Genomic DNA, 26,767 nt, shown 5'->3' with positions numbered 1-26,767 from the left:
ACCTTCTCAAGGGCAATTAGAGATGGGCAATAAATGCCGGCCTCGCCAGCGATGCCCACATCCCATGAATGAATAAAAAAGAAACATCTGACAGTGCAGCGCTCCCTCAGTACTGACCCTCCGACAGTGCAGCGCTCCCTCAGTACTGACCCTCCGACAGTGCAGCGCTCCCTCAGTACTGACCCTCCGACAGTGCAGCGCTCCCTCAGTACTGACCCTCCGACAGTGCAGTGCTCTCTCAGCACTGACCCTCCGACAGTGCAGCGCTCTCTCAGCACTGACCCTCCGACAGTGCAGCGCTCTCTCAGCACTGACCCTCCGACAGTGCAGCGCTCCCTCAGTACTGACCCTCCGACAGTGCAGCGCTCCCTCAGTACTGACCCTCCGACAGTGCAGCGCTCCCTCAGCACTGACTCTCCGACAGTGCAGCGCTCTCTCAGCACTGACCCTCCGACAGTGCAGCACTCCCTCAGTACTGACCCTCCGACAGTGCAGCACTCCCTCGGTACTGCACTGGGAGTGTCGGCCTGGATTCTGTGTTGAAGTCTCTGGAGTGGGGCTATGAACCCACAAGCCTCTGACTCCAAGGCGGGAGTGCTCCCACTGAGCCACGGCAGACACCCGATATTGACGCCATGGTGTCCCTGGGTTTCTCTAATTTCTTGCAGTTCATGGAATCGTATAATGAGACAGCACAGAAAGGTTGGGCAGTGACTGAGTTGCCGCCAGATCGTAAGGCCTTTTGGATTGTTCCTGCTGTGTGGTTTCCGTGTATAGAGACAATGTGCACCTCAGGGCTGCATCCTGTTTGTACCAGACTGTTATTAATACGATACTTTTATTAATAAATATCGTGATAAGAACATAACTCTGACCAGCCAAAGAAATAAATAGCAACCAGAACGTAAGTGTTTTGGGCAATGTGTGTGTGAAATACAAACAGTAAATGCTGGAAATACACAGCTGGTTTGTCAACATCTGTAACGGGAAGAGATGGGGCAATGCCCCAGGCTATTAAAAGATAATGGGATCCTGAGCTTTATGGTGAGAAGTGTAGAATGTAGAAGTCGAGATGTAATGATGAATCTTCATTCAACTTTACTGAGACCACAGTTGCAGACTGTGTGCAGTTTTGTGCTCTCCACTGTAGGAAGGATGTTGTGGCAATAGACAGGGTTATAGTGCTGATTCACTCATGTTTCCTGGTATGAGGAAACAGAAAGAGAGATTTGATCAATTGAGGCAGCTTTCATTGGAACAGAGGAGATTAGGGGGTGATTTAATGGAGGTGTTTAAAATTCTGAAGGGATGCGAAAGAGAAGATGGAAACAGACTGTTTCCAGTGATTGAGGGGAGACCGATATAAGATTAAATATTAGAGATTTAGGACAGAGAGCAGGAGAAACCTTTTTACAGAGGGTATTGAGGCTGTGAAATGTGCTACCAGAGTTAGTGATTGAAGCAGAGACCAGGTCAACATTTAACATTAAGTTCGATAGATGGTTGAAGGAAAGGGGAGATAACGGGTAGCAAATGTTGTGCCTTTGTTTAAGAAGGGCGGCAGGGAAAAGCCTGGGAACTACAGACCGGTGAGCCTGACATCTGTAGTGGGTAAGTTGTTAGGGGGTATTCTGAGGGACAGGATCTACAGGCATTTGGAGAGGCAGGGACTGATTAGGAACAGTCAGCATGGTTTTGTGAGAGGAAAATCATGTCTCACGAATTTGATTGAGTATTTTGAAGGGGTAACCAAGACGATAGATGAGGGCTGTGCAGTAGACGTGGTCTACATGGACTTCAGCAAAGCCTTTGACAAGGTACCGCGTGGTAGGTTGTTACATAAGGTTAAATCTCACGGGATCCAAGGTGAGGTAGCCAATTGGATACAAAATTGGCTTGACGACAGAAGACAGAGGGTGGTTGTAGAGGGTTGTTTTTCAAACTGGAGGCCTGTGACCAGCGGTGTGCCTCAGGGATCGGTGCTGGGTCCGCTGTTATTTGTTATTTATATTAATGATTTGGATGAGAATTTAGGAGGCATGGTTAGTAAGTTTGCAGATGACACCAAGATTGGTGGCATTGTGGACAGTGAAGAAGGTTATCTGGGATTGCAACGGGATCTTGATAAATTGGGCCAGTGGGCCGATGAATGGCAGATGGAGTTTAATTTAGATAAATGTGAGGTGATGCATTTTGGTAGATCGAATCGGGCCAGGACCTACTCCGTTAATGGTAGGGCGTTGGGGAGAGTTATAGAACAAAGAGATCTAGGAGTACAGGTTCATAGCTCCTTGAAAGTGGAGTCACAGGTGGATAGGGTGGTGAAGAAGGCATTCGGCATGCTTGGTTTCATTGGTCAGAACATTGAATACAGGAGTTGGGATGTCTTGTTGAAGTTGTACAAGACATTAGTACGGCCACACTTGGAATACTGTGTACAGTTCTGGTCACCCTATTATAAAAAGGATATTATTAAACTAGAAAGAGTGCAGAAAAGATTTACTAGGATGCTACCGGGACTTGATGGTTTGACTTATAGGGAGAGGTTAGATAGACTGGGACTTTTTTCCCTGGAGAGTAGGAGGTTAAGGGGTGATCTTATAGAAGTCTATAAAATAATGAGGGGCATAGATAAGGTCGATAGTCAAAATCTTTTCCCAAAGGTAGGGGAGTCTATAACGAGGGGGCATAGATTTAAGGTGAGAGGGGAGAGATACAAAAGGGTCCAGAGGGGCAATTTTTTCACTCAAAGGGTGGTGAGTGTCTGGAACGAGCTGCCAGAGGCAGTAGGAGAGGCGGGTACAATTTTGTCTTTTAAAAAGTATTTGGACAGTTACATGGGTAAGATGGGTATAGAGGGATATGGGCCAAGTGCAGGCAATTGGGACTAGCTTAGTGGTATAAACTGGGCCGAAGGGCCTGTTTCCATGTTGTAAACTTCTATGATTCTCTGATTCTAAAACGGGATGTGGAAACAGGGCTGGTGCATGGGATTAGGACACTGCTCATGTGGAGGATACAAACCAACACAGACTGGGTGGGCCGAACGGCCTGTAATTTCTATTGATTGTGGTGTTGAAAAGGATACAGTTGGTTAATCGCCCTCCTTAATGACGAGAAGCCTCCCTGTGGACCTTACACCACTGCTGTTCAGGAGCTCCCTGAACAGGTCTTGTGTCGATTGTACCAGTGCAGGATCACGATTAATGACAGACAATGTTGTTACACTCTGATTGTGATCAGTGATCTCCCGAAAGTGGACAGATGTACAGATTGGCTTCAGTGCTTTTTGTTTGGTGCAGGTTGAACCATGTGAATGTGGTGGCAGCACGGGATGTACCCGAGGGAATGCAGAAACTTGCTCTCAATGACCTGCCCCTGCTGGGAATGGAATACTGTGAAGGAGGAGACCTTCGCAAGGTTAGTCCCCAGCTCCAGGAGAGGGCCTGTCTCAGACTTGCCATGTCATAGTGACAGGTCTATGGGTTGCTGTGTCTCAGTCCTTGCCTCTTTTCATTCTTCATCTCAGACTCTATGGGGATCGGGCGGGAAAGTTGAGTTGAGGTTGAAGATCAGCCATGATCTTATTGAATGGTGGAGCAGGCTCGAGGGGCCATGTGGCCTCCTCCTGCTCCTATTTCTTCTGTTCTTATGTTCTCCTCTCACTATGCCTCTCTCTTCCTCTGTCTCTCCCCCTCTTTGTCCCTCACTCTTCCTCCTTCCCTCTTTCCTACCTTTCCCCTATCTTTCTCCATCCCTCCCTTCCCCCCTCACTTTCTCCATCCCTCCCTCCCCCCTCACTTTCTCTTTCCCTCCCTCCCCCCTCACTTTCTCTTTCCCTCCCTTCCCCTCTTTCTCCCACCCTCTTGCTTCCTCCTTCCTTCCACCCCTCAGTCTCTCTCTCTCTTTTTCCCCTCCTCCTCTTCCTCCCTCCTTCCTTCTACCCCTCTCTCTCTCTTTGTTTCTTCCTCCCTCATTCCTTCCACCCCTCTGTCTCTCTCTCTCTTTGTCCCCTCCTCCTCTTCCTCCCTCATTCCTTCCACCCCTCTGTCTCTCTCTCTCTTTGTCCCCTCCTCCTCTTCCTCCCTCATTCCTTCCACCCCTCTGTCTCTCTCTCTCTTTGTCCCCTCCTCCTCTTCCTCCCTCATTCCTTCCACCCCTCTGTCTCTCTCTCTCTTTGTCCCTTCCTCCTCTTCCTCCCTCATTCCTTCCACCCCTCTGTCTCTCTCTCTCTTTGTCCCTTCCTCCTCTTCCTCCCTCATTCCTTCCACTCCTCTGTGTCTCTCTCTCTTTGTCCCTTCCTCCTTTTCCTCCCTTTTCTTTCTCCAGTAGGGGGCGGTATTCTGAGGTTGGGGCTGATGGAGGTTGACGCAGGAAGGAGTCACGAAGCTCTGCCTCCCTTGACGTGGGAGTGCTTGGTGAAGCCAGTGGAATTTCCCGACACTAATCAGATGAGCACAGCGGAAAAATGACCGAGTGGAAAAAGTCCATGGTCAGGAGCAGGTCACAGGGCGTTGCTGAACATGAGCCAGATTATCAGATCCATTCAATGAGGTGAACGCAGAGTGGGTTTCAGATCAAACCGGTGATTGACACTGCGGAGGTTGGGAGACTGGTTTTACACAGTGATTTCATTCTCAGTTATATGATATCACTGATGCCTGTGGGCTCCCTCCCTGATAACACTGGAGCTGTGAGCTACAGATTCAGATGCACTCAGCCCTGTCCCTGGATATGATTCTTTTGTTCAGTGCCTTTGTTGCGTGTAATTTTGACCCTTGCTTCATTTGGGACTTTCTGCGTGTGCTCTCCCGGCCATGTAATTCCACGATTAAACCAGGTACCGTCTTACCACCGCCTTAAGTCACATCACAGTTGGGCTGATTTGACACTGAAGCAGCTGACCAACTCACTGCCCTCACAGTGTGAGCTTTGGTCCCCGTCATTGTGTAGATTGTGTGTTATCCTGACTTTATTTCCTTTGTTGTTTTACTAGTTCCTGAATAAATTTGACAATTGTTGTGGGATGCGTGAGAGTCCAGTACTGACCCTGCTCACTGACATCGGTAAGTACCTCAGGCATCGCACGAAACCCAGTCGGTCACCTTTCACCATCACACTCTTAGAGAAAGGAGACGGAAAGCTCAGCATTACCCAATGGCTCTGTCAATAGGGCTTGATACCAGGGCTGGAAGGGTTGAATGATGAGGACAGGTTACACAGACTGGGCCTCTATTCCCTCGAGTACAGTAGATCAAGGGCTGGTCTCAATGAGGTGTTGATGATGAAAGGATTTGATAGGGTCGATCGAGAGAAACTATTTCCTCTGGTGGGAGAGTCCAGAACAAGGGGGGGTGCAGAACCTTAAAATTAGAGCCAGGCCGTTCAGAGGTGATGTCAGGAATCACTTCTTCACACAAAGGGGAGTGGAAATCTGGAACTCTCCCTCAAAAAACAGTTGAGGCTGGGGGTCAATTGAAAATTTCAAAACTGAGATTGATAGATTTTTGTTGGGTAAGGGGATTAATGGTGACAGAACCAAGGTGGGGAGATGGAGTAAAGATCCAGATCAGCCATGATCTCATTGAATGGCGGAACATGCTCGAGGGGCAGAATGGCCTCCTCCTCCTGTTCCAATGTCATGGCAGCCAAAAACATACAATGAGACTGTAGGAATACCTGAGGAGCAATGGGATTAGAGTAGATAGCCCCAGTTGAAGAACTGGTACCAGCACAGGCACAGGGGGCCTAATGGCCTCTCTCTCTCCTGCATTTGTTGTGATTCTAGTTTATGTTTAAAGTTGAGTTTTTGCCTCACCCGGTGTTGAGTGGTTGCTGTGGGAACGAGGAGCCATAGGGCTGGCAGAGTTCCTGCACCTGAGAACGTATAATATGGAGCGGTCAATCTGACCCACTCACCCACCCACCCACTAACCCACCCACCCACCCACTAACCCACCCACCCACTCACCCACCCACTAACCCACCCACCCACTCACCCACCCACTAACCCACCCACCCACTCACCCACCCACCCACCCACTAACCCACCCACCCACTCACCCACTAACCCACTCACCCACCCACCCACTAACCCACTAACCCACTCACCCACCCACCCACTAACCCACTAACCCACCCACCCACTCACCCACTAACCCACTCACCCACCCACCCACTAACCCACTAACCCACCCACCCACTCACCCACTAACCCACTCACCCACCCACCCACTAACCCACTAACCCACCCACCCACTCACCCACTAACCCACTCACCCACCCACCCACTAACCCACTAACCCACTCACCCACCCACCCACTAACCCACTAACCCACCCACCCACTCACCCACTAACCCACTCACCCACCCACCCACTAACCCACTAACCCACCCACCCACTCACCCACTCACCCACTCACCCACCCACCCACTAACCCACTCACCCACCCACCCACCCACTAACCCACTCACCCACCCACTCACCCACCCACTCACCCACCCACTAACCCACCCACCCACCCACTAACCCACTCACCCACTAACCCACCCACCCACCCACTAACCCACCCACCCACTCACCCACTAACCCACTAACCCACCCACCCACCCACCAACCCACTCACCCACCCACCCACTAACCCACTAACCCACCCACCCACTCACCCACCCACTAACCCACTCACCCACCCACTCACCCACCCACCCACCCACTAACCCACACTAACCCACTCACCCACCCACCCACTCATTTATCCACCCACCCATTCACTCACTCACGGAGGCCGGGGTGGGGGTTGGGGGGGACAGAGACTCCCGTGGATATCTTAGTTTAAAAATACTGCCCACTTCAATAAGTCTCAGGCTATACGTTTCCTGGACGTTCCCAGCCCAGCCCAGTGCTCTCCTGCACAGACACTTTAACTGTTACTCCCCACACGAGCGACCCTCCCTTTCTGCTTCTAGTTTTCTGTGAGATCATCAGTATAATCTGTAGAATCATAGAATGGTAGAAGTGACTGTGCACCTCACTGTTAAATGGATCAGCACTGCGTACAGAATTTACCCGTTCTATTAGTTCCCTCTCAGTCACCACCAGCTCTGTGTCAGTGGTTTTAACTGGAGACGGGAGGAGTGGGATTATTAATGGGAGGAAGGAGAATGTGTCTCTCTTCTCATTTCCTTTTTCCTGCATCGGAGTATCAGGGACTGACCAGCTGAACTTACAGCTCATTGTTACTCACTGGTCCTCGTCCTGGCTGTGCTGCCAGCCAGAGCATCTCGTTCGGCTTTTGGCTAAAAGTGCTGCAGATCACTGGGGATCGCAGCTCTCTGGGGATCGCAGCTCTCTGGGGATCGCAGCTCTCTGGGGATCGCAGCTCGCTGGGGATTTTAGCTCTCTGGGGATCGCAGCTCGCTGGGGATCTTAGCTCTCTGGGGATCTTAGCTCTCTGGGGATCGCAGCTCGCTGGGGATCGCAGCTCGCTGGGGATCTTAGCTCGCTGGGGATCGCAGCTCGCTGGGGACCTCAGCTCTCTGGGGACCTCAGCTCGCTGGGGATCGCAGCTCTCTGGGGATCGCAGCTCTCTGGGGATCGCAGCTCTCTGGGGATCGCAGCTCTCTGGGGATCGCAGCTCTCTGGGGATCGCAGCTCGCTGGGGACCTCAGCTCTCTGGGGATCGCAGCTCTCTGGGGATCGCAGCTCTCTGGGGACCTCAGCTCTCTGGGGATCGCAGCTCTCTGGGGATCGCAGCTCTCTGGGGATCGCAGCTCTCTGGGGACCTCAGCTCTCTGGGGACCTCAGCTCTCTGGGGATCGCAGCTCTCTGGGGATCGCAGCTCTCTGGGGATCGCAGCTCTCTGGGGATCGCAGCTCGCTGGGGACCGCAGCTCGCTGGGGATCTCAGCTCGCTGGGGATCTCAGCTCTCTGGGGATCTCAGCTCTCTGGGGATCGCAGCTCTCTGGGGACCGCAGCTCTCTGGGGATCTCAGCTCTCTGGGGAGCGCAGCTCTCTGGGGACCTCAGCTCTCTTGGGATCTCAGCTCTCTTGGGATCTCAGCTCTCTGGGGATCGCAGCTCACTGGGGACCTCAGCTCTCTGGGGATCTCAGCTCTCTGGGGATCTCAGCTCTCTGGGGATCTTAGCTCTCTGGGGATCGCAGCTCTCTGGGGATGTTAGCTCTCTGGGGATCGCAGCTCGCTGGGGACCTCAGCTCACTGGGGATCTTAGCTCTATGGGGATCTTAGCTCGCTGGGGACCTCAGCTCACTGGGGATCGCAGCTCTCTGGGGATCGCAGCTCGCTGGGGACCGCAGCTCGCTGGGGATCTCAGCTCTCTGGGGATCTCAGCTCGCTGGGGACCTCAGCTCACTGGGGATCTCAGCTCTCTGGGGACCGCAGCTCGCTGGGGATCGCAGCTCTCTGGGGATCGCAGCTCGCTGGGGATCGCAGCTCTCTGGGGATCGCAGCTCGCTGGGGATCGCAGCTCGCTGGGGATCGCAGCTCTCTGGGGATCGCAGCTCGCTGGGGATCTCAGCTCGCTGGGGATCGCAGCTCGCTGGGGATCGCAGCTCGCTGGGGATCGCAGCTCTCTGGGGATCGCAGCTCTCTGGGGACCTCAGCTCTCTGGGGACCGCAGCTCGCTGGGGATCTCAGCTCTCTGGGGATCTCAGCTCTCTGGGGATCTCAGCTCTCTGGGGATCGCAGCTCTCTGGGGATCGCAGCTCTCTGGGGATCGCAGCTCGCTGGGGATCGCAGCTCGCTGGGGATCGCAGCTCGCTGGGGATCGCAGCTCGCTGGGGATCGCAGCTCGCTGGGGATCGCAGCTTCTTCCCTTTTCTCCTTTCCAGTTGCTCATTTACCACTTTCATTATTCACCAATCACATTGTGTAAAACTTTTTTCCCTGTAATTTCAATGTTCTGCTCAATCACATTCTGCTGGGAATAAATTCCATCCAATGGGATTGCAGCAAAAGAAACATTCTCCGTGATCCAGCTGCCAGTGTTCCCTCACCGATTCCCCCCTCCCCCCCAAAAAAACAGGCACTTCACAGACTTACCACAAAACTGGTGCCACTCGCTGCTCCCTCGCTGCACAAGCTGTCTGATCTCCCGGCTGAAGATCCCGGACTCTGGACACACTTCAGTGTCAGCCTGGGATCAGTGGCCAACACTCTCACCTCTAAGTCAGGAGGTCGTGGGATCAAGTCCCACTCCAGAGTCTTGAGCCCATAATCTAGGCTGACACTTCCTGTGCAGTACTGAGGGAGCGCCGCACTGTCGGAGGGGCCGTCTTTCGAATGAGACGTTAAACCGAGGCCCCGTCTGCCCCTCTCAGGTGGGCGTAAAAGATCCCATGGCATTTTTCGAAGAAGAGCAGGGGAGTTCTCCCTGGTGTCCTGGGCCAATATTTATCCCTCAACCAACATCACTAAATCAGATGATCTGGTCATTATCACATAGCTGTTTGTGGGATCTTGCTGTGCGTAAATTAGCTGCTGCGTTTCCTACATTACAACAGTGACTACACTTCAAAAATACTTCATTGGCTGTAAAGCACTTTGGGACGTCCTGAGGTCATGAAAGGCGCTATAGAAATGCAAAGTCTTTCTTTTCTTTCCCTCCAAAGTCCAACCAGGCTAAATTTTGGTCATTTTGTTTTCCTTCGGGTCCCCAGGACTACAATTCCCAGGAGCCTTTGTGCGGCTCCACCCTTTCTCACCCCCTGTCTGCCAGCTGCCTATCCAATCCCGGTGCCCAAGGGCATCCCCCTAAAGACCACCATAGCCCCATCTCTTATGATGTCACTGTGTTCCTTCGGGTACCTATGTACCCCTCCCTCACCATCTCCCCACACTGGGGTGGTAACAAATGAGTGAGTGAGAGAGAGATAGAGGCCAAGGAGGAGGGAAGGACTCAACAAGACAAGGAGTCAAGCCATGGAGAGGATACAAGCTAAATGAAGATGTTTTTAACTGATGTAAAGCTTAGGTTTTAAAGAGTTGTTGATCAGGAGAATCCCAAGCTTTTTGTCATCTGGAGCCAATTAAGTGTGAACCTTGCATCTTGTGAGTTGCCCGTAAAGTTGAAATCCCTGTTCCCATTAATTTCCAGATCTCTCCTGATGCTGATATTTGATCTTGGTGTTCTTGGAGGCTTAGAATTTCTCCAGCAATGAGGTAACTGCCCTTTCCAAACTTCCAGGCCCCTGAAATTCACACAGGGCAAACTGGCCAATAATAAATATGAGCACAAATGGAGCTGACTTCCCCGGATTTTGTGGGCCAGATTGTTACTGCTTGTGGAATGCGCACGGCCCCTAGGAAGTAGTTTGGATACCTGTGCTGTAGATTATAGGAGGAAGGGACAACTGAGAGTAAAGAGTTCCATAGGTTGAGGTCCTGGATGCAGTGAGTTAGAGGAGGAGATGGTGGGATGAGACTTGATTTCAGCACAGTGAGAGAGGGTTGTATTTGGAACAGCGTAAAAACATAAGAAATAGGAGCAGGAGTAGGCCATTCGGCTCCTCGAGCCTGCTCCACCGTTCAACAAGATCATGGCTGATCTTCGACCTCAACTCCATTTTCCTGCACTATCCCCATATCCCTTGATGCCTTTAATATCTAGAAATCTATCGATCTCTGTTTTGAATGTACTCAATGACTGAGCCTCCACAGCCCTCTGGGGTAGAGAATTCCAAAGATTCACCACCCTCTGAGTGAAGAGATTTCTCCTCATCTCAGTATTAAATGGCCGACCCCTTATTCTGAGACTGTGACCCCTGGTTCTAGACTCTCCAGCCAGGGGAAACATCCTCCCTGCATCTACCCTGTCGAGCCCTGTAAGAATTTTCTATGTTTCAATGAGATCACCTCTCATTCTTCTAAACTCTAGAGAATACAGGCCTAGTCTACTCAATCTCTCCTCATACGACAATCCCGTCATCCCAGGAATCAGTCTGGTGAACCTTCGTTGCACTCCCTCTATGGCAAGTATATCCTTTCTTAGATAAGGAGACCAAAGGTAAGTGTCTGTAAGCTGTGTAGTTGCTGTTCTGACTATTGGGATCTTTGTGTTTTAGCCTCTGCCCTCAGGTACCTGCATGAAAACAGAATCATCCACCGAGATCTGAAGCCAGAGAACATTGTCCTTCAGCAAGGGGAGCAGCGGGTGAGTGGGACTCCTCCAACTCTGGTCAGCACTATCAAGAGGGAAGCTAAACCCAGAAATAACCTGCAGTTAGGAACTGTCGTGGGACAGAGCTGTCATTTCTAACATGATAAAAATAAACAAATTTCTCTTTTTTTTGTGCGAAGAAAGCTTCTCTTCTCCAAACATGGTGTAGTGAGCGCACAGGGAGGGGGTGACGGGGGGAGGGTAGGGGGTGGTGGTTCAGGAAGAGGGATAGTCAAATATTCCATGAAACTGCCAGTAAGCCAGGGCTGACGCCTGTGAACAGATGTTACAGTCTCGAGCATCTCAATCTGGAGCCAGTTTCCCAACATCTGTAACCAACTGCATGAGCAGAATCCCTTTCAAACATTGAGAGGCAGGGTTCGGGGGGTTAAACCCCGAACGCAGACATTGGGTCAAACCTTCTGCCTGGTCGGGAAGTGATGTGTGACTTTGCTGAATTTTTCTTGGAAGATGCTGGTTTTGTGTCTCTTGTCTTTACAACCCAGAACTGACATTTATATTTTATCAGCTGTTGGACACAATCATTGGAAGAGTAGAAGCTGCTTCCTACACAGCACAGCTCCCAGGAGTAAAGCCATAAATAAAATGTTCTAGTGTGGCTTTCAGTAATCTGTGACATTCATTGGCTCAAAGACGCACATCCTTGATAAACACACTATAAGATCGTTCCAGTTAATCGCTGTTGCCAATCCCTTATCCGCAGTTTTATGACCTCAAGACTGAATTTCTCAACTGCCTCTTCACAGGGCTATTCCCTGCACAAACTCCCATTTGACCAAAACCCAGCTTCTTCAGAGCCCTGCTCCAAACACAGTCCCCAAGTCATGTGGTCCTCCCACCCTGGCCTGCTGTGCGTCCCTTCACACTGATCTTTTGCTGATAAACCTCCCCGACCTCTTTCACCACACCACCACTCAGTCATCCCCTTCCCATACGAAGCACCCTGAGACCTTTGCTTATGCTAAAGAGCAACAGAAATGCAAGTTACGGTTTGCTGTTTGTTTTCTGCACTCTGGCTTTTGTTTGCCTTCATGAGTAGCTAGTCCGGGAGACACGATGATGTAGGCAGATGTGAAGGAAGATTTGGAAGCTGATCCATGAGTTGTTTATCTGTACTTATGGATATATATTGGAATTTTATCATCAAAATGATCTGTACATTTCTCATGTCACACTTTAAGCATTGGACTGAAAATTCTGTGCCACACTTCAAACAAAAGTTTTCAGAAAAAGCCCCACCTGACACAGAAGCCAGAATATCTGTAACCTTGGAGCGGCCTTACTAACTACACTAACTAAACTACACTAACTAAACTAACTACACTTCAAAACTATATCACCACACACATTGAATTCAAACAGCCACTCGTTAACCCATTCCCCTGTCTTATAAATATCCCTTGGCAACTTCCTTTGGCCGTCTAAACAATTATCTACACCTTCTATTTTGGTATCATCTGCAAATTTTGACACCACTCCCTCTGGGCCTATATCCAAATCATTGTTATACACAACGTACAGAAGTGGCCCCAGAACTGAACCCTGGGGGACACCGCTACCCACTTCCAACCACTCTGACCTTAACTCTTACTCTCTCTTTCCTCTCTTCGAAACAATTTTTAATCCAGTTTGTTATCCTCTCCTGAATTCATTACCCCTTAATCTTCTCTAATAATCTCCTGAGGTACCTTGCCGAAAGCTTGCCCACAGTCCATGTACAAAACATCCACTGCATTCCCCCACCCATCACATCTGTTACATCCTCAAAGAATTCCATGAGGTTTGTCAAGCACGATTGTCCCTTTTGAATTCCTTGCTGGCTATTTCTAACTATTTTCTCTTTATCAAAATCCGAGCTCATTTCATCCTTAATCCAAGACTCTAAATTTCCCCCACTGCAGAAGTTAAGGGAACTGGCCTGTAATTACCCAGGGCTCTGACTCCCTTTTTAAAATTGGATATTACATTGGTAACTCTCCAGTCTCCGGCACACATCCACGCTCAATAGAACCTCGAAATATAATTCTGAGGGTCTCGGCAATTTCCCCGCAGGATCCAGGGATGCATCCCGTCAGGCTCTGCTGCTTCCTTTAGTCTAACTAACTTATCTAAAGTTCACCTTTTATCCATCATAACGTTCATCTCTCCCTCAGTCACCTCAGGAGTCACCTCCTCTCCAATATCCTTCTCTTTAGTAAAGAACAATGCCGAGTACTTATTAAATACCTCTGCCATTTTTTGGGGTCCCTCCTCACTTCCAACATCTCTCTATTCACTGATATACTTGTGAGATACTTTACTGCTCCTTTTGATGCTTGTTGACTTGTTTTTCCTCATACTCCCTCTTCGCTTTCCTTACCCCTCTTTTAACCTCTTTTCTCATATTCTACGTTAGTTTTTTTATTATTATTCTTACAGGCTCTTTTCATCAATCATATTTGGTTTTGAACCTCTTTATTTATCCATAGCCTCCTGAAACCACTAGTAATTTCCTTTTTAATGGAATATATTCTGTACCTTTGCAGTCTCTTTAAAAACACCCCACTGTCGCTCTGCAGTTCTGTGTGCCAATTTCTCCTCCTGCCTCACCTCAGGTTCCCCACTCTAAGCTCTGATCCCCACTATTTAACACACTGATCTTTCTATAGTCTTTGTGTGTGAAGCTGTTGAAAGTTTTTATACACTTTTTTTAACATTTTGTTCCCAAATCAGCTAATCCATAAAATCATTGACCTGGGCTACGCCAAGGAGCTGGATCAGAGCAGCCTGTGTACGTCCTTTGTTGGGACCTTACAGTACCTGGTAAGAGGCTCTTAATTACATTCTCACCTGTCACTGAGCAGGTTCCTCCTTTTGTTGGTGCATTGGAGAAAATGGAAATGCTGAAATGAACTTTTACTGGCCAGAAACTGCTGCTTAAAGTTAAACCAAAGGAAACAATCCTGGATGGGAATAAAATGTGACGCTGACAGGGTGAGATGGAGTAGGGAGGGAGGGAGGAGGCTCATGTGGAGCATAAACACCAGCATAGACCAGTTGAGCCGAATGGCCTGTTTCTGTGCTGTACATTCTGTGTAATTCAATGTAAAATGCCCATTTTGTTGTCCAGCCAGTCAGTGAGGGAGGGAGGAGCTGGAACAGCATTCAGTGGATTACAAGATGAACAAAGGGAAGAGATTGTGTCAACCCTGTGCTAAAGTGTTGCATTGAATTATTGCAGGCCCCAGAGCTCCTGGAACAGAAGAAGTACACAGTGACCGTGGATTACTGGAGTTTGGGAACACTAGCCTTCGAGTGTATCACAGGATTCCGGCCATTTCTACCCAACTGGCAGCCCGTGGCCTGGTAGGTGAGGCAGGCTGTGGGTTTAGACTGGCAGCCCGTGGCCTGGTAGGTGAGGCAGGCTGTGGGTTTACACTGGCAGCCCGTGGTCTGGTAGGTGAGGCAGGCTGTGGGTTTACACTGGCAGCCCGTGGCCTGGTAGGTGAGGCAGGCTGTGGGTTTACACTGGCAGCCCGTGGCCTGGTAGGTGAGGCAGGCTGTGGGTTTAGACTGGCAGCCCGTGGCCTGATAGGTGAGGCAGGCTGTGGGTTTAGTCTGGCAGCCCGTGGTCTGGTAGGTGCGGCAGGCTGTGGGTTTAATCTGGCAGCCCGTGGCCTGGTAGGTGAGGCAGGCTGTGGGTTTACACTGGCAGCCCGTGGTCTGGTAGGTGAGGCAGTCTGTGGGTTTAGACTGGCAGCCCGTGGCCTGGTAGGTGCAGCAGGCTGTGGGTTTACACTGGCAGCCCGTGGCCTGGTAGGTGAGGCAGGCTGTGGGTTTAGACTGGCAGCCCGTGGCCTGGTAGGTGCAGCAGGCTGTGGGTTTAATCTGGCAGCCCGTGGCCTGGTAGGTGAGGCAGGCTGTGGGTTTACACTGGCAGCCCGTGGCCTGGTAGGTGAGGCAGGCTGTGGGTTTACACTGGCAGCCCGTGGCCTGGTAGGTGAGGCAGTCTGTGGGTTTACACTGGCAGCCCGTGGCCTGGTAGGTGAGGCAGTCTGTGGGTTTACACTGGCAGCCCGTGGTCTGGTAGGTGCAGCAGGCTGTGGGTTTAGACTAGCAGCCCGTGGCCTGGTAGGTGCAGCAGGCTGTGGGTTTAGACTGGCAGCCCGTGGCCTGGTAGGTGAGGCAGGCTGTGGGTTTACACTGGCAGCCCGTGGTCTGGTAGGTGCAGCAGGCTGTGGGTTTAGACTGGCAGCCCGTGGTCTGGTAGGTGCAGCAGGCTGTGGGTTTAGACTGGCAGCCCGTGGCCTGGTAGGTGCAGCAGGCTGTGGGTTTAGACTGGCAGCCCGTGGCCTGGTAGGTGAGGCAGGCTGTGGGTTTAGACTGGCAGCCCATGGTCTGGTAGGTGCAGCAGGCTGTGGGTTTACACTGGCAGCCCGTGGCCTGGTAGGTGCAGCAGGCTGTGGGTTTAGACTGGCAGCCCGTGGCCTGGTAGGTGCAGCAGGCTGTGGGTTTACACTGGCAGCCCATGGCCTGGTAGGTGAGGCAGGCTGTGGGTTTAGACTGGCAGCCCGTGGTCTGGTAGGTGCAGCAGGCTGTGGGTTTAGACTGGCAGCCCGTGGTCTGGTAGGTGCAGCAGGCTGTGGGTTTAGACTGGCAGCCCGTGGCCTGGTAGGTGAGGCAGGCTGTGGGTTTAGACTGGCAGCCCGTGGCCTGGTAGGTGAGGCAGGCTGTGGGTTTAGACTGGCAGCCCGTGGCCTGGTAGGTGAGGCAGGCTGTGGGTTTACACTGGCAGCCCGTGGCCTGGTAGGTGAGGCAGGCTGTGGGTTTAGACTGGCAGCCCGTGGTCTGGTAGGTGCAGCAGGCTGTGGGTTTAGACTAGCAGCCCGTGGCCTGGTAGGTGCAGCAGGCTGTGGGTTTACACTGGCAGCCCGTGGTCTGGTAGGTGAGGCAGGCTGTGGGTTTAGACTGGCAGCCCGTGGTCTGGTAGGTGCAGCAGGCTGTGGGTTTAGACTGGCAGCCCGTGGCCTGGTAGGTGAGGCAGGCTGTGGGTTTAGACTGGCAGCCCGTGGCCTGGTAGGTGAGGCAGGCTGTGGGTTTAGACTGGCAGCCCGTGGCCTGGTAGGTGAGGCAGGCTGTGGGTTTACACTGGCAGCCCGTGGCCTGGTAGGTGAGGCAGGCTGTGGGTTTAGACTGGCAGCCCGTGGTCTGGTAGGTGCAGCAGGCTGTGGGTTTAGACTGGCAGCCCGTGGCCTGGTAGGTGAGGCAGGCTGTGGGTTTAGACTGGCAGCCCGTGGCCTGGTAGGTGAGGCAGGCTGTGGGTTTAGACTGGCAGCCCGTGGCCTGGTAGGTGAGGCAGGCTGTGGGTTTACACTGGCAGCCCGTGGCCTGGTAGGTGAGGCAGGCTGTGGGTTTAGACTGGCAGCCCATGGTCTGGTAGGTGAGGCAGGCTGTGGGTTTAGACTGGCAGCCCGTGGTCTGGTAGGTGCAGCAGGCTGTGGGTTTAGACTGGCAGCCCGTGGCCTGGTAGGTGAGGCAGGCTGTGGGTTTAGACTGGCAGCCCGTGGTCTGGTAGGTGCAGCAGGCTGTGGGTTTAGACTGGCAGCCCGTGGCCTGGTAGGTGAGGCAGGCTGTGGGTTTACACTGGCAGCCCGTGGCCTGGTAGGTGAGGCAGGCTGTGGGTTTACACTGGCAGCCCGTGGCCTGGTAGGTGAGGCAGGCTGTGGGTTTAGACTGGCAGCCCATGGTCTGGTAGGTGAGGCAGGCTGTGGGTTTAGACTGGCAGCCCGTGGTCTGGTAGGTGCAGCAGGCTGTGGGTTTAGACTGGCAGCCCGTGGCCTGGTAGGTGAGGCAGGCTGTGGGTTTACACTGGCAGCCCGTGGCCTGGTAGGTGAGGCAGGCTGTGGGTTTACACTGAGTGTTTCAAGGTATCAGTATCACATTCGTGTGGCGGACGAGGTGGATCAGAAGGATCCCCAGGACTGCAAATCCAGAACGAGCCTCTGTAAAACATGGGGATTGTGCCAGCAGCAGCCGTACGGGTGAGAGAGGCTCACAGGACTTCTCCCCATTTACCTTTCGTGCCTCCCTTTAAACTCCCTCTGATGCTGTTCCTGTGGCAGGTGAAGAAGCAACAACCTTGTTAGAACACTGAGATCAATACCCTGGAGTCAGCAGCAAGGGCACCAGAGAAATCCTTAAACTTAACTCCTCATCATGGAACTGCCTAGGGCTTATCATCCGAGTGCCTTGGAATTAACGGTGCCTAAAGTTGGTTCTCCAAACAATCTGTCATCAACCAGTTTGAATTATGTTCAGATTTACGGTCCACGGTTCCCACTCCCATCAGGAGCCACAAAAACCACTGAGTGAATGAATTAACCCTTTCTTGCCAAGAAGAAGTGAGACAACAAAGTCATGAACTAACAAGTGTTTATTAACCGTAGAATCATCTTTAGCAGCACTTAAACATTGAGGATACAAATAATTAGTAGATTGGGTTAATTGACAGAATAAATTACAGAGATTACAAAGGCAGTTCAGTCATGTGACAGGAACGCAGCTGTAACTGGTTGCTGATTACAGGTGAGATCAGTTGTTTGGGTGGTTGAGTTGATTGGTTGATTAGTTGAATTGGTTGATTGGTTGAGTTGGTTGATCTGGTTGATTGATTTTTCTGTTAATTAGCACTATTTGAAGGCTTGTTTTTAATCGAATTTGAACAGATGCAGAAGGAAGAGAGCAGGCATCTGCTGTGATTAGCAGGAGATGTGAACCATGCAGAGACCAACCTCTTCACCCTCAGGATCCATGGCAAATGTCAGAGATTACAGATATCAATCTTTACCATCTGGCCCTACCACCAATCCATTCAGAGGGAACAAAGTATTGTTCCAAAAATAGTCCCCCATCAGACAGTGGATTCTGTCTAGGATGGGACCAAACTCCGAGTTCACACTGATATTCTCACCTCACACTGAACAGGGCAGTGAGAGATATAAGGAATTGTTTTTTCAGAAATTGCAAGATCAAATTCTGCAGCTTGAAGCTAAGAAGCTTTGCTGGATATTTTACTCATCTCCTGTTTCCACTCTCTCTTTTCCTTTGTTCTGTCAGGCACAGTAAAGTGAAGCACAAAGGAGAGAGAGATGTTGTGGTGGTCGAAGATATGAACATGGAGGTGAAGTTTTCCAGCCGACTTCCTGAACCCAACAACCTCAACAGGTGAGGACTGCTGAGTCCACATAGAATGGGCCTATACTCTCTGGTGTTTAGGAGAATGAGAGGTGATCTCATTGAAACATCGACGATTCTGAGGGGGCTTGACAGGGGAGATGCTGGGAGATTGTTTCCCCTGGCTGGAGAGTCTAGAACTCGGGGGCATAATCTCAGGATAAGGGGTCGGCCATTTAAGACTGAGATGAGGAGGAATTTCTTCGTTCAGAGGGTTGTGAATCTTTGGAATTCTCTACCCCAGAGGCTGTGGATGCTGAGTCGTTGAATATATTCAAGGCTGAGATCGATAGATTTTTGGACTCCAGGGTAATTAAGGGATATGGGGATCGGGCGGGAAAGTGGAGTTGAGGTTGAAGATCAGCCATGATCTGATTGAATGGCGGAGCAGGCTCGAGGGGCCGTATGACCTACTCCTGCTCCTATTTCTTATGTTCTTTTGTTCTTATGATCCCAACGTGGCAGAATTCAGGTTATTGGGGGTGGGGGGTACACTTCTTTGGGTGGGTTTTCACTCCCTTCACCCGGTCTTAATGGGGTGATAATGGCCTCAGAATGGAGTCAGGAGTCTTCTCATTCTGTTAACACTGGTGATGGGGCCGGCAACGTTTCGAAAGGGTCCGAGTACTGGGTGTCCAAAGTGCCCACCTGTTTCAGGTGAAAGGTCCATTTTAATATGGAAATCGGGGTCTTATGACTTAAATGGGAACCGGATGGCCATTTTCGGTTGATATTGGTTGGGTCCTGTGCCATGTTCACTCCGACCAGTTCCACGGGCGATGGAACTGAGGCGACCCACCCAAGGAAAGTGTCTAATTATTACTGTGGGCCCCGGAGGAGCAGGCGTGACCCACTAATAGAATGAGGGCCGCTGATGTCCTGGGACCTCCACTCTCCGCCATCACAACACCCACCCCGTCTGACTGACCTTGGTGGCGAGCTGCATCATGACCCCTGATTGGCTTCCTGCAGCTCGCATGGTGAATGTAAATGAGGCAGAGCCTCCAAATCACAGGGTAGGGTGGGGGGGAGAAGGTGGGGTGGTGGTGGGGGAGAGGGTGATAAATAGACCCCCCCCGCCCCCCAGCCATCCCATCCCACTACATCCCCAGCGGACGGGGCAGCAGGGAGAGGGATGATGAGCCACGGCTCTGGCCATGTGCTCTGCAGCCCATTGCTGGAAGAGTAAAATTGACATGGGAGGGGGAACGGGGAGAATGTTCAGTCATCAGATCAGGAACTCTGTGTGTGGGGGTAATTCCGGTGCAGCTCATCTCCCAGCAGTCCATTTGAGGCAGGTATGGCCCCTGAGCCTCTCATGGTGCAGCTGTTGTCTCTTGCAGTGAACTGGCAAAACATCTGGAGCAGTGGCTGCAGCTGATGCTGAGATGGAACTCCAAGGAGCGAGGCACTGACCCTTTGCACGGACCAAACGGCTGCTTCAAGGCACTGGATGACATCATTAACAGGAAGGTGAGTGAGCAGCAGGAAGGGAAGTGACCTGAAACAGTCGGGTCTCTGCACATTCTGCAGTGTGGTGATATTGGAGATGTTGACCTTTCAATCTCTCTGTAAGGGGAGCCTGCAGCTGCTCTGGCCTTTAGCCTCTGTGTTTAGGATAATGCCCCTTGATTAGAGTGAGTGGACCTCCAGCAAGATCTCCAGCTTCCCTTCTCACTGTAAAATCTTCCTTTGCAAACTTGTACTTCCTGTTCCTATTCTCACTTCCCACTTTTCCCCATTGCCCCCCGTTTGTCCATCTCTGGCCCCCTGCAATCTTCCACAGTCTTTGTCACAATTTGTCGTACCCAAAATTTACTGTCATTGGCAACTCTTGTTACTGTTTCCTCAATCCAAGTCCCGATTGTTGATGTTTATAACAAGGTGTCTGCCGTGAATCAGTGGGTATCACTCTCCCACTGAGTCAGAAGGTCGTGAGTTCGAGCCCCACTCCAGAGACCGTCACTCCCAGTGCAGTACTGAGGGAGTGCTGCACTATCTGTGGTGCCGTCTTTCAGATGAGGCATTAAACCGAGGCCCCGTCTGCCCTCTCAGGTGGACATAAAAGATTCCATGGCACTATTGGAAGAGCAGAGGAGTTCTCCCCGGTGTCCTGGCCAATATTTATCCCTCCACCAACATCACTAAGACAGATTATTTGGTCATTGTCATTGCTGTTTGTGGGATCTTGCTGTGTACAAATTGGCTGCCGTGTTTCCTACATTCCAACAGTGACTACGCTTCTAAAGTACTCATTGGCTGTAAAGCGTTTTGCGATGTCCTGAGATTGTGAAAGGCGCTGTAAAAATGCAGGTCTTTCTTGTGACACTTTCTGATGGTTTATTCCTTGTGTTTCCTGCTTTTGTCAGTATGTGCAGATTCTGGATATGAAGTCGGGACTTGTCCACACCTATCCTGTCACCCCGGAGGCCAGTGTCCAGTCTCTGCAGCAGTGGATTGAGGCAACAACCACCATTGAGGACTTCAATCAGGAGCTGCTGCTGGAGACGGGAACCGCCTTGGACCCCCGCAAGCCTGTGAGCCAGTGTGTGCCGGACTGCAGGGTAAGGGCAGTGTCCCAATCCGAGGGACTGGGGGGGTAAGGGCAGGGTCCCGATCCGAGGGACTGGGGGGTAAGGGCAGTGTCCCAATCCGAGGGAGTGGGGGGTAAGGGCAGTGTCCGAATCCGAGGGAGTGGGGGGTAAGGGCAGTGTCCCAATCCGAGGGAGTGGGGGGTAAGGGCAGGGTCCCGATCCGAGGGACTGGGGGGTAAGGGCAGTGTCCGAATCCGAGGGACTGGGGGGTAAGGGCAGTGTCCCAATCCGAGGGAGTGGGGGGGTAAGGGCAGTGTCCCGATCCGAGGGAGTGGGGGGTAAGGGCAGTGTCCCAATCCGAGGGACTGGGGGGTAAGGGCAGGGTCCCGATCCGAGGGAGTGGGGGGGTAAGGGCAGTGTCCCAATCCGAGGGAGTGGGGGGTAAGGGCAGTGTCCCGATCCGAGGGACTGGGGGGTAAGGGCAGTGTCCCGATCCGAGGGAGTGGGGGGTAAGGGCAGTGTCCCGATCCGAGGGAGTGGGGGGTAAGGGCAGTGTCCCGATCCGAGGGAGTGGGGGGTAAGGGCAGTGTCCCGATCCGAGGGAGTGGGGGGGGTAAGGGCAGTGTCCCGATCCGAGGGAGTGGGGGGTAAGGGCAGTGTCCCGATCCGAGGGAGTGGGGGGTAAGGGCAGTGTCCCGATCCGAGGGACTGGGGGGTAAGGGCAGTGTCCCGATCCGAGGGAGTGGGGGGAGTAAGGGCAGTGTCCCGATCCGAGGGAGTGGGGGGGGTAAGGGCAGTGTCCCGATCCGAGGGACTGGGGGGGTAAGGGCAGTGTCCCGATCCGAGGGACTGGGGGGGTAAGGGCAGTGTCCCGATCCGAGGGACTGGGGGGTAAGGGCAGTGTCCCGATCCGAGGGAGTGGGGGGTAAGGGCAGTGTCCCGATCCGAGGGAGTGGGGGGTAAGGGCAGGGTCCCGATCCGAGGGAGTGGGGGGTAAGGGCAGTGTCCCGATCCGAGGGAGTGGGGGGTAAGGGCAGTGTCCCGATCCGAGGGAGTGGGGGGTAAGGGCAGTGTCCCGATCCGAGGGAGTGGGGGGGTAAGGGCAGTGTCCCGATCCGAGGGAGTGGGGGGTAAGGGCAGTGCCCCGATCCGAGGGAGTGGGGGGTAAGGGCAGTGTCCCGATCCGAGGGACTGGGGGGTAAGGGCAGTGTCCCGATCCGAGGGAGTGGCAGCAGCAAGAGATGGAATAGAGACCGAGGGAAATGGAATTAAATCAGAGCCAGCTGAAGAACAACTAGTGACCGACTTGTAACTCCAGACTGCACCCAAACTATACTGTACCATGATATACTCAATACTACTATACCAAGTACACCAAACTCTACCATTCCATTCCATTCCAAACTCTACCATATTGCACTGTACCATACCAGACTCTACTGTACAGTCTCACGCTGTACTGAACTCTCGTGTTCTGTACCATTCTGTACCATGCCGTACCATCTCGTAATGTTCCGGATCATGCCGTATGATTAACATTGGCCCACTCCACAGTATCCTGTATGTACCATGCTGTGATATCCTGTACTATATGGAAGGGGAGAGATAGGATGATTCTTTCAGCTCCTGTAAACTAATTTTCCATTGGATGTGATTTTTCTGCAGCAGAACGATGGGAAGAAGTCTGAGCTGACTATCATTTATCTATTCGACAAAAGCACGAGCACCTATGAGGGACAGGTCACCGTGCAGAAGCAGCCAGATGCCGTCAATTTTATCCGTAAGGCTCCCCACTTCTATCCTGTGAGGGACGTCGAGTCTCTGAGGGACAATAACATATTTCAGTTCCTTTGTTTGGTCACCTGGTGCGATGCTGGAATCTCCCCACCCCCCCAGTCACAGAACAGTTGTCCCGGGGAGTGTGTGCCCACTCACCGAGGAGCTGTAGTCTGAGATAAACATACTGACCCTCGATCCCATCCTCTGATCTCCCTGCACCACTGGGCAATGGTGGACTGCTGCTCTGAGCTGGGGATCCCACCAGGTGCCGATAACCCCTGACCGGGCCATTGGTGTTGGAGGCCGTGTGCTACTTCTCTTCTGTGTTCCCCCGGGTGTCTGGATGGTGCTGACTCCACCTCACCATTCCTCCTGTGTGAGCCCAGACAGCTAGTTCACCCATGAAATGCTCAGTAAAGCCTGGCCAGGCCTCAGTGACTCCCCTCCCGCACGAGTCACTGGTTACCAATCAGTGGGGAGCTGTTTCTCAACCTTTCCTGCCCCGGGAGCTCAGAGTAAGTGTGGCCCCCGGCTGGGAGCAGCTCACTCACCACAGACCGCAATTTATTACATTCAATCTTGGGATGTGGGTGTCGCTGGCGAGGCCGGCATTTATTGCCCATCCCTAATTGCCCTGAGAAGGTGGTGGTGAGCCGCCTTCTTGAACCGCTGGTATTGGGTTTCATACAACCGAGTGGCTACTTCAGAGGGCAGTTAAGAGTCAACAACGTCGGTGTGGGTCTGGAGTCACATATAGGCCCAGACCGGGTAAGGACGGCAGGTTTCCTTCCCTAAAGGACATTAATGAACCAGTTGGGTGTTTCCAACAGCTTCATGGTCACTTTTACTGAGACCAGCTTTTTATTTCCAGATTATTTAAACCGAATTACAAATTCTCAAACTGGCCTTGCAGGATTTGAACTCGCGTTGTCTGGATTATTGTCCAGTAACAGAACCACTACACTATCTATCAGGCCTGGTCCGTATCCTGACTGGCTCTCTGTGTCTATCAATCACAACCAGAGTCGCTGGGTTTTGCTGATTGTGTTTTATTTCTGTTCTTGTATCGGTCGGGGAGCAGGGACTGAGATAAAAGAGCTGATTTCAGTGCGATGGTACTTGCGAGCCCGGCCTCGGCCTCTGTGACCCACACTACCACCCTGTCTCTGATTTACAGTTCAGGACCCGAAGAAGATGCTTCCTTATCACCAGCTGAGGAGATCCTGGGGCCAGAGCTGGCATGTGATCCGGAGTCTGAAGGAGGACTGCGTCAGGCTACAGCAGGGCCAGAGAGCAGCTATGTAAGTACCCAGTGTGGGGCAGGGGGGGGAATGGGTAGAGTAACAGGCAGATACTGGCTCTGCCCGTTCCCAAATCACTGAGTTCAGTGCTGCATTCATTGTGTATTCTAATTAATCCAGCACTTGCACCTTATTTAGACGGAGTTTAAATACCCTGCCCATTCTGATTTCTATCCTCCTCCTGAAGGAACTAACTCTGGCTGGGGTCAGTTCCACAGACACTGACAGCCCAATATTACCCACCCCTCCCCCAAGGCTCCACCTGTGAGCCTGAACAGTGAGCGGCAACGGGCTGTCCAACCATGGAGTGCATCACAGCTAATCCCGATCCTGTCCTCACCCAATATTGACACGTATGAACTGGATGTGGATCAGGAGTGGGAGTGCTGACATGGACTGGATGTGGATCAGGAGTGGGAGTGCTGACATGGACTGGATGTGGATCAGGATCAGGAGTGGGAGTGCTGACATGGACTGGATGTGGATCAGGATCAGGAGTGGGAGTGCTGACATGGACTGGATGTGGATCAGGATCAGGAGTGGGAGTGCTGACATGGACTGGATGTGGATGTGGATCAGGAGTGGGAGTGCTGACATGGACTGGATGTGGATCAGGATCAGGAGTGGGAGTGCTGACATGGACTGGATGTGGATCAGGAGCAGGAGTGGGAGTGCTGACATGGACTGGATGTGGATCAGGAGCAGGAGTGGGAGTGCTGACATGGACTGGATGTGGATGTGGATCAGGAGTGGGAGTGCTGACATGGACTGGATGTGGATCAGGAGCAGGAGTGGGAGTGCTGACATGGACTGGATGTGGATGTGGATCAGGAGTGGGAGTGCTGACATGGACTGGATGTGGATCAGGAGTGGGAGTGCTGACATGGACTGGATGTGGATCAGGAGTGGGAGTGGGAGTGCTAACATGGACTGGATGTGGATCAGGAGCAGGAGTGGGAGTGCTGACATGGACTGGATGTGGATCAGGAGCAGGAGTGGGAGTGCTGACATGGACTGGATGTGGATGTGGATCAGGAGTGGGAGTGCTGACATGGACTGGATGTGGATCAGGAGTGGGAGTGCTGACATGGACTGGATGTGGATCAGGAGTGGGAGTGGGAGTGCTGACATGGACTGGATGTGGATGTGGATCAGGAGCAGGAGTGGGAGTGCTGACATGGACTGGATGTGGATCAGGAGCAGGAGTAGTGACTCTGCTTTTCCTCTCTGGAGCCCAGAGGCACTGAGACTATCTGTAATGTAAGTGGTATCAGTGGGTGGAGCCCTCGGGTTAGGGCTGTGAAATATCATGTCGAGGGTTTCTGCTATTCCTTCCCCTAATTCCCCAGGATCATCAGAAGATGCTGCTTAATGAACTCAATGATACCCTCTGACCTTGCACCAGAAGCTCAGGGTCATGTTCAGAGCAGAGTGAGTGGAGTTTAACCCAGGACCCTGGTGCAGTGGAGCTGACCCCTGGGAGGGGGAATGGGGACAGGGTGCGATGGACTGTGCTGTGATGTGATTCACTGGACCATGTCGCGCTCTGCTGGCAGAGACATGGTACAGCAGCAACAAGAGACGTACCTGCTCTGACCATTCATTCTCCATGAGTCCAGGCAGTGAATCGTGTCAGGCTATTCAGCATCAGGGGCTTCACAGCTGAGCCCAATCCTGATCCGATCCTCACCATACATCCACATACAGACACTATCCAGCCGGGTCAGTGGATGGGGCCGAGGATTGGGAATCTCTGTTGGTTTTTACCTTCCCTGGACCAGGGGCAACGAGGCCCATTGTAAGTCCCACCACCAGCCCGGCTGGGATCAGCTAACTCGGGCCAGACTGGGGATCAAACCTGGCACTTTCCTGGTCTGGATCACTCCGTTCCACAGCCCAAGGTGTATCATGGGATGGATAGATTGAGATATTTAATTATTTCATCTTTAATTAAAGATGCCAAAAATTCCCCCTCCACAGATCTTACACTAACTGGCCTGTAATTACCCAGGTTAACCCTCTTTTTTTATACATTGACCATTCCCCAGTATCTGGCACACATCCACGCTCACTGGAACCCTGAAATATAATGTCTGGAGCCTCCCCAATTCCCCCAAGATCATCGAGTGTGTCCCGTCAGATTGTGCTCCTTTGCCCTTCTTAGCTTATGACGGTGCCCCCTGAGCTTGGGAGAGTTGGCCTTTGACGTGGTGTCTTGCTTCTCTCCAGGATGAGCCTACTGCGGTACAACAGCACCCTGTCCAAACTCAAGACCACCATGATGTCCATGTCCCAGCAGCTGAAGGCCAAATTGGATTTCTTCCGAGTCAGTATCCAGATCGACCTGGAGAAATACAGTGAGCAGATGGCGTTCGGGATCAGTGAGTATTCAGGTGACTGATATCGAGCAGACCCAGGAAACACAATGTCAGTCCTCAGACCCTATCCCAATCTCGAATTCACCATGTAACACCGACTGAACATTTACACTGTCTGAAATTTCAGCAAAATCACTGAACAGTAAGTCGAGGCAATGGACAGCAGGCCAGTCAGCACCGGGAGAGAGAGAGGATGGGGAATGCTTCCACTCAAACCGCCTGAATCCAACCTCTCGTTCACTCTCACGGTCCCTGCGTGTCTCCAATATTCTCAGGCTTATCTTTCACTTCCCTGAAATAATGCGGATGTCAATCTCAGCCGAGCTGTGCATTTATCTTTGTTTAAAGAGGGAGTGGGTGGGACGG

The 26,767-nt window shown here is 52.1% G+C and overlaps 1 protein-coding gene across 1 annotated transcript; it reads left to right on the top strand.

The window, feature by feature from the left end:
• Nucleotides 1-3,249: 3,249 nt before the first annotated feature.
• On the top strand, nt 3,250-26,444 carry ikbkb (inhibitor of nuclear factor kappa B kinase subunit beta). Its single transcript, XM_068001373.1, has 11 exons — nt 3,250-3,420; nt 4,997-5,066; nt 11,082-11,170; nt 13,910-13,999; nt 14,418-14,542; nt 18,293-18,400; nt 19,753-19,882; nt 20,779-20,973; nt 22,609-22,723; nt 23,900-24,023; nt 26,253-26,444. Exons 1-11 carry the CDS (start codon nt 3,265-3,267, stop codon nt 26,422-26,424), a joined length of 1,374 nt encoding a protein of 457 aa, XP_067857474.1. The 5' UTR covers nt 3,250-3,264; the 3' UTR covers nt 26,425-26,444.
• Nucleotides 26,445-26,767: the final 323 nt, after the last annotated feature.

The sequence above is a fragment of the Heptranchias perlo genome, chromosome 20 (genome assembly GCF_035084215.1).
Source record: "Heptranchias perlo isolate sHepPer1 chromosome 20, sHepPer1.hap1, whole genome shotgun sequence".
In the NCBI taxonomy this organism is placed as follows: domain Eukaryota; kingdom Metazoa; phylum Chordata; class Chondrichthyes; order Hexanchiformes; family Hexanchidae; genus Heptranchias; species Heptranchias perlo.
This window is presented reverse-complemented; position numbering and strand designations above follow the sequence as displayed.

Bases quoted from the DNA above. Each gene is read 5' to 3' on its own strand.
- ikbkb (XM_068001373.1), top strand. From the start codon at position 3,265: ATGTACAGATTGGCTTCAGTGCTTTTTGTTTGGTGCAGGTTGAACCAT. The intron at 3,421-4,996 runs GTTAGTCCCCAG...TTGTTTTACTAG, and splicing joins AAGGAGGAGACCTTCGCAAG to TTCCTGAATAAATTTGACAA. The intron at 18,401-19,752 runs GTGAGGACTGCT...TGTCTCTTGCAG, and splicing joins GAACCCAACAACCTCAACAG to TGAACTGGCAAAACATCTGG.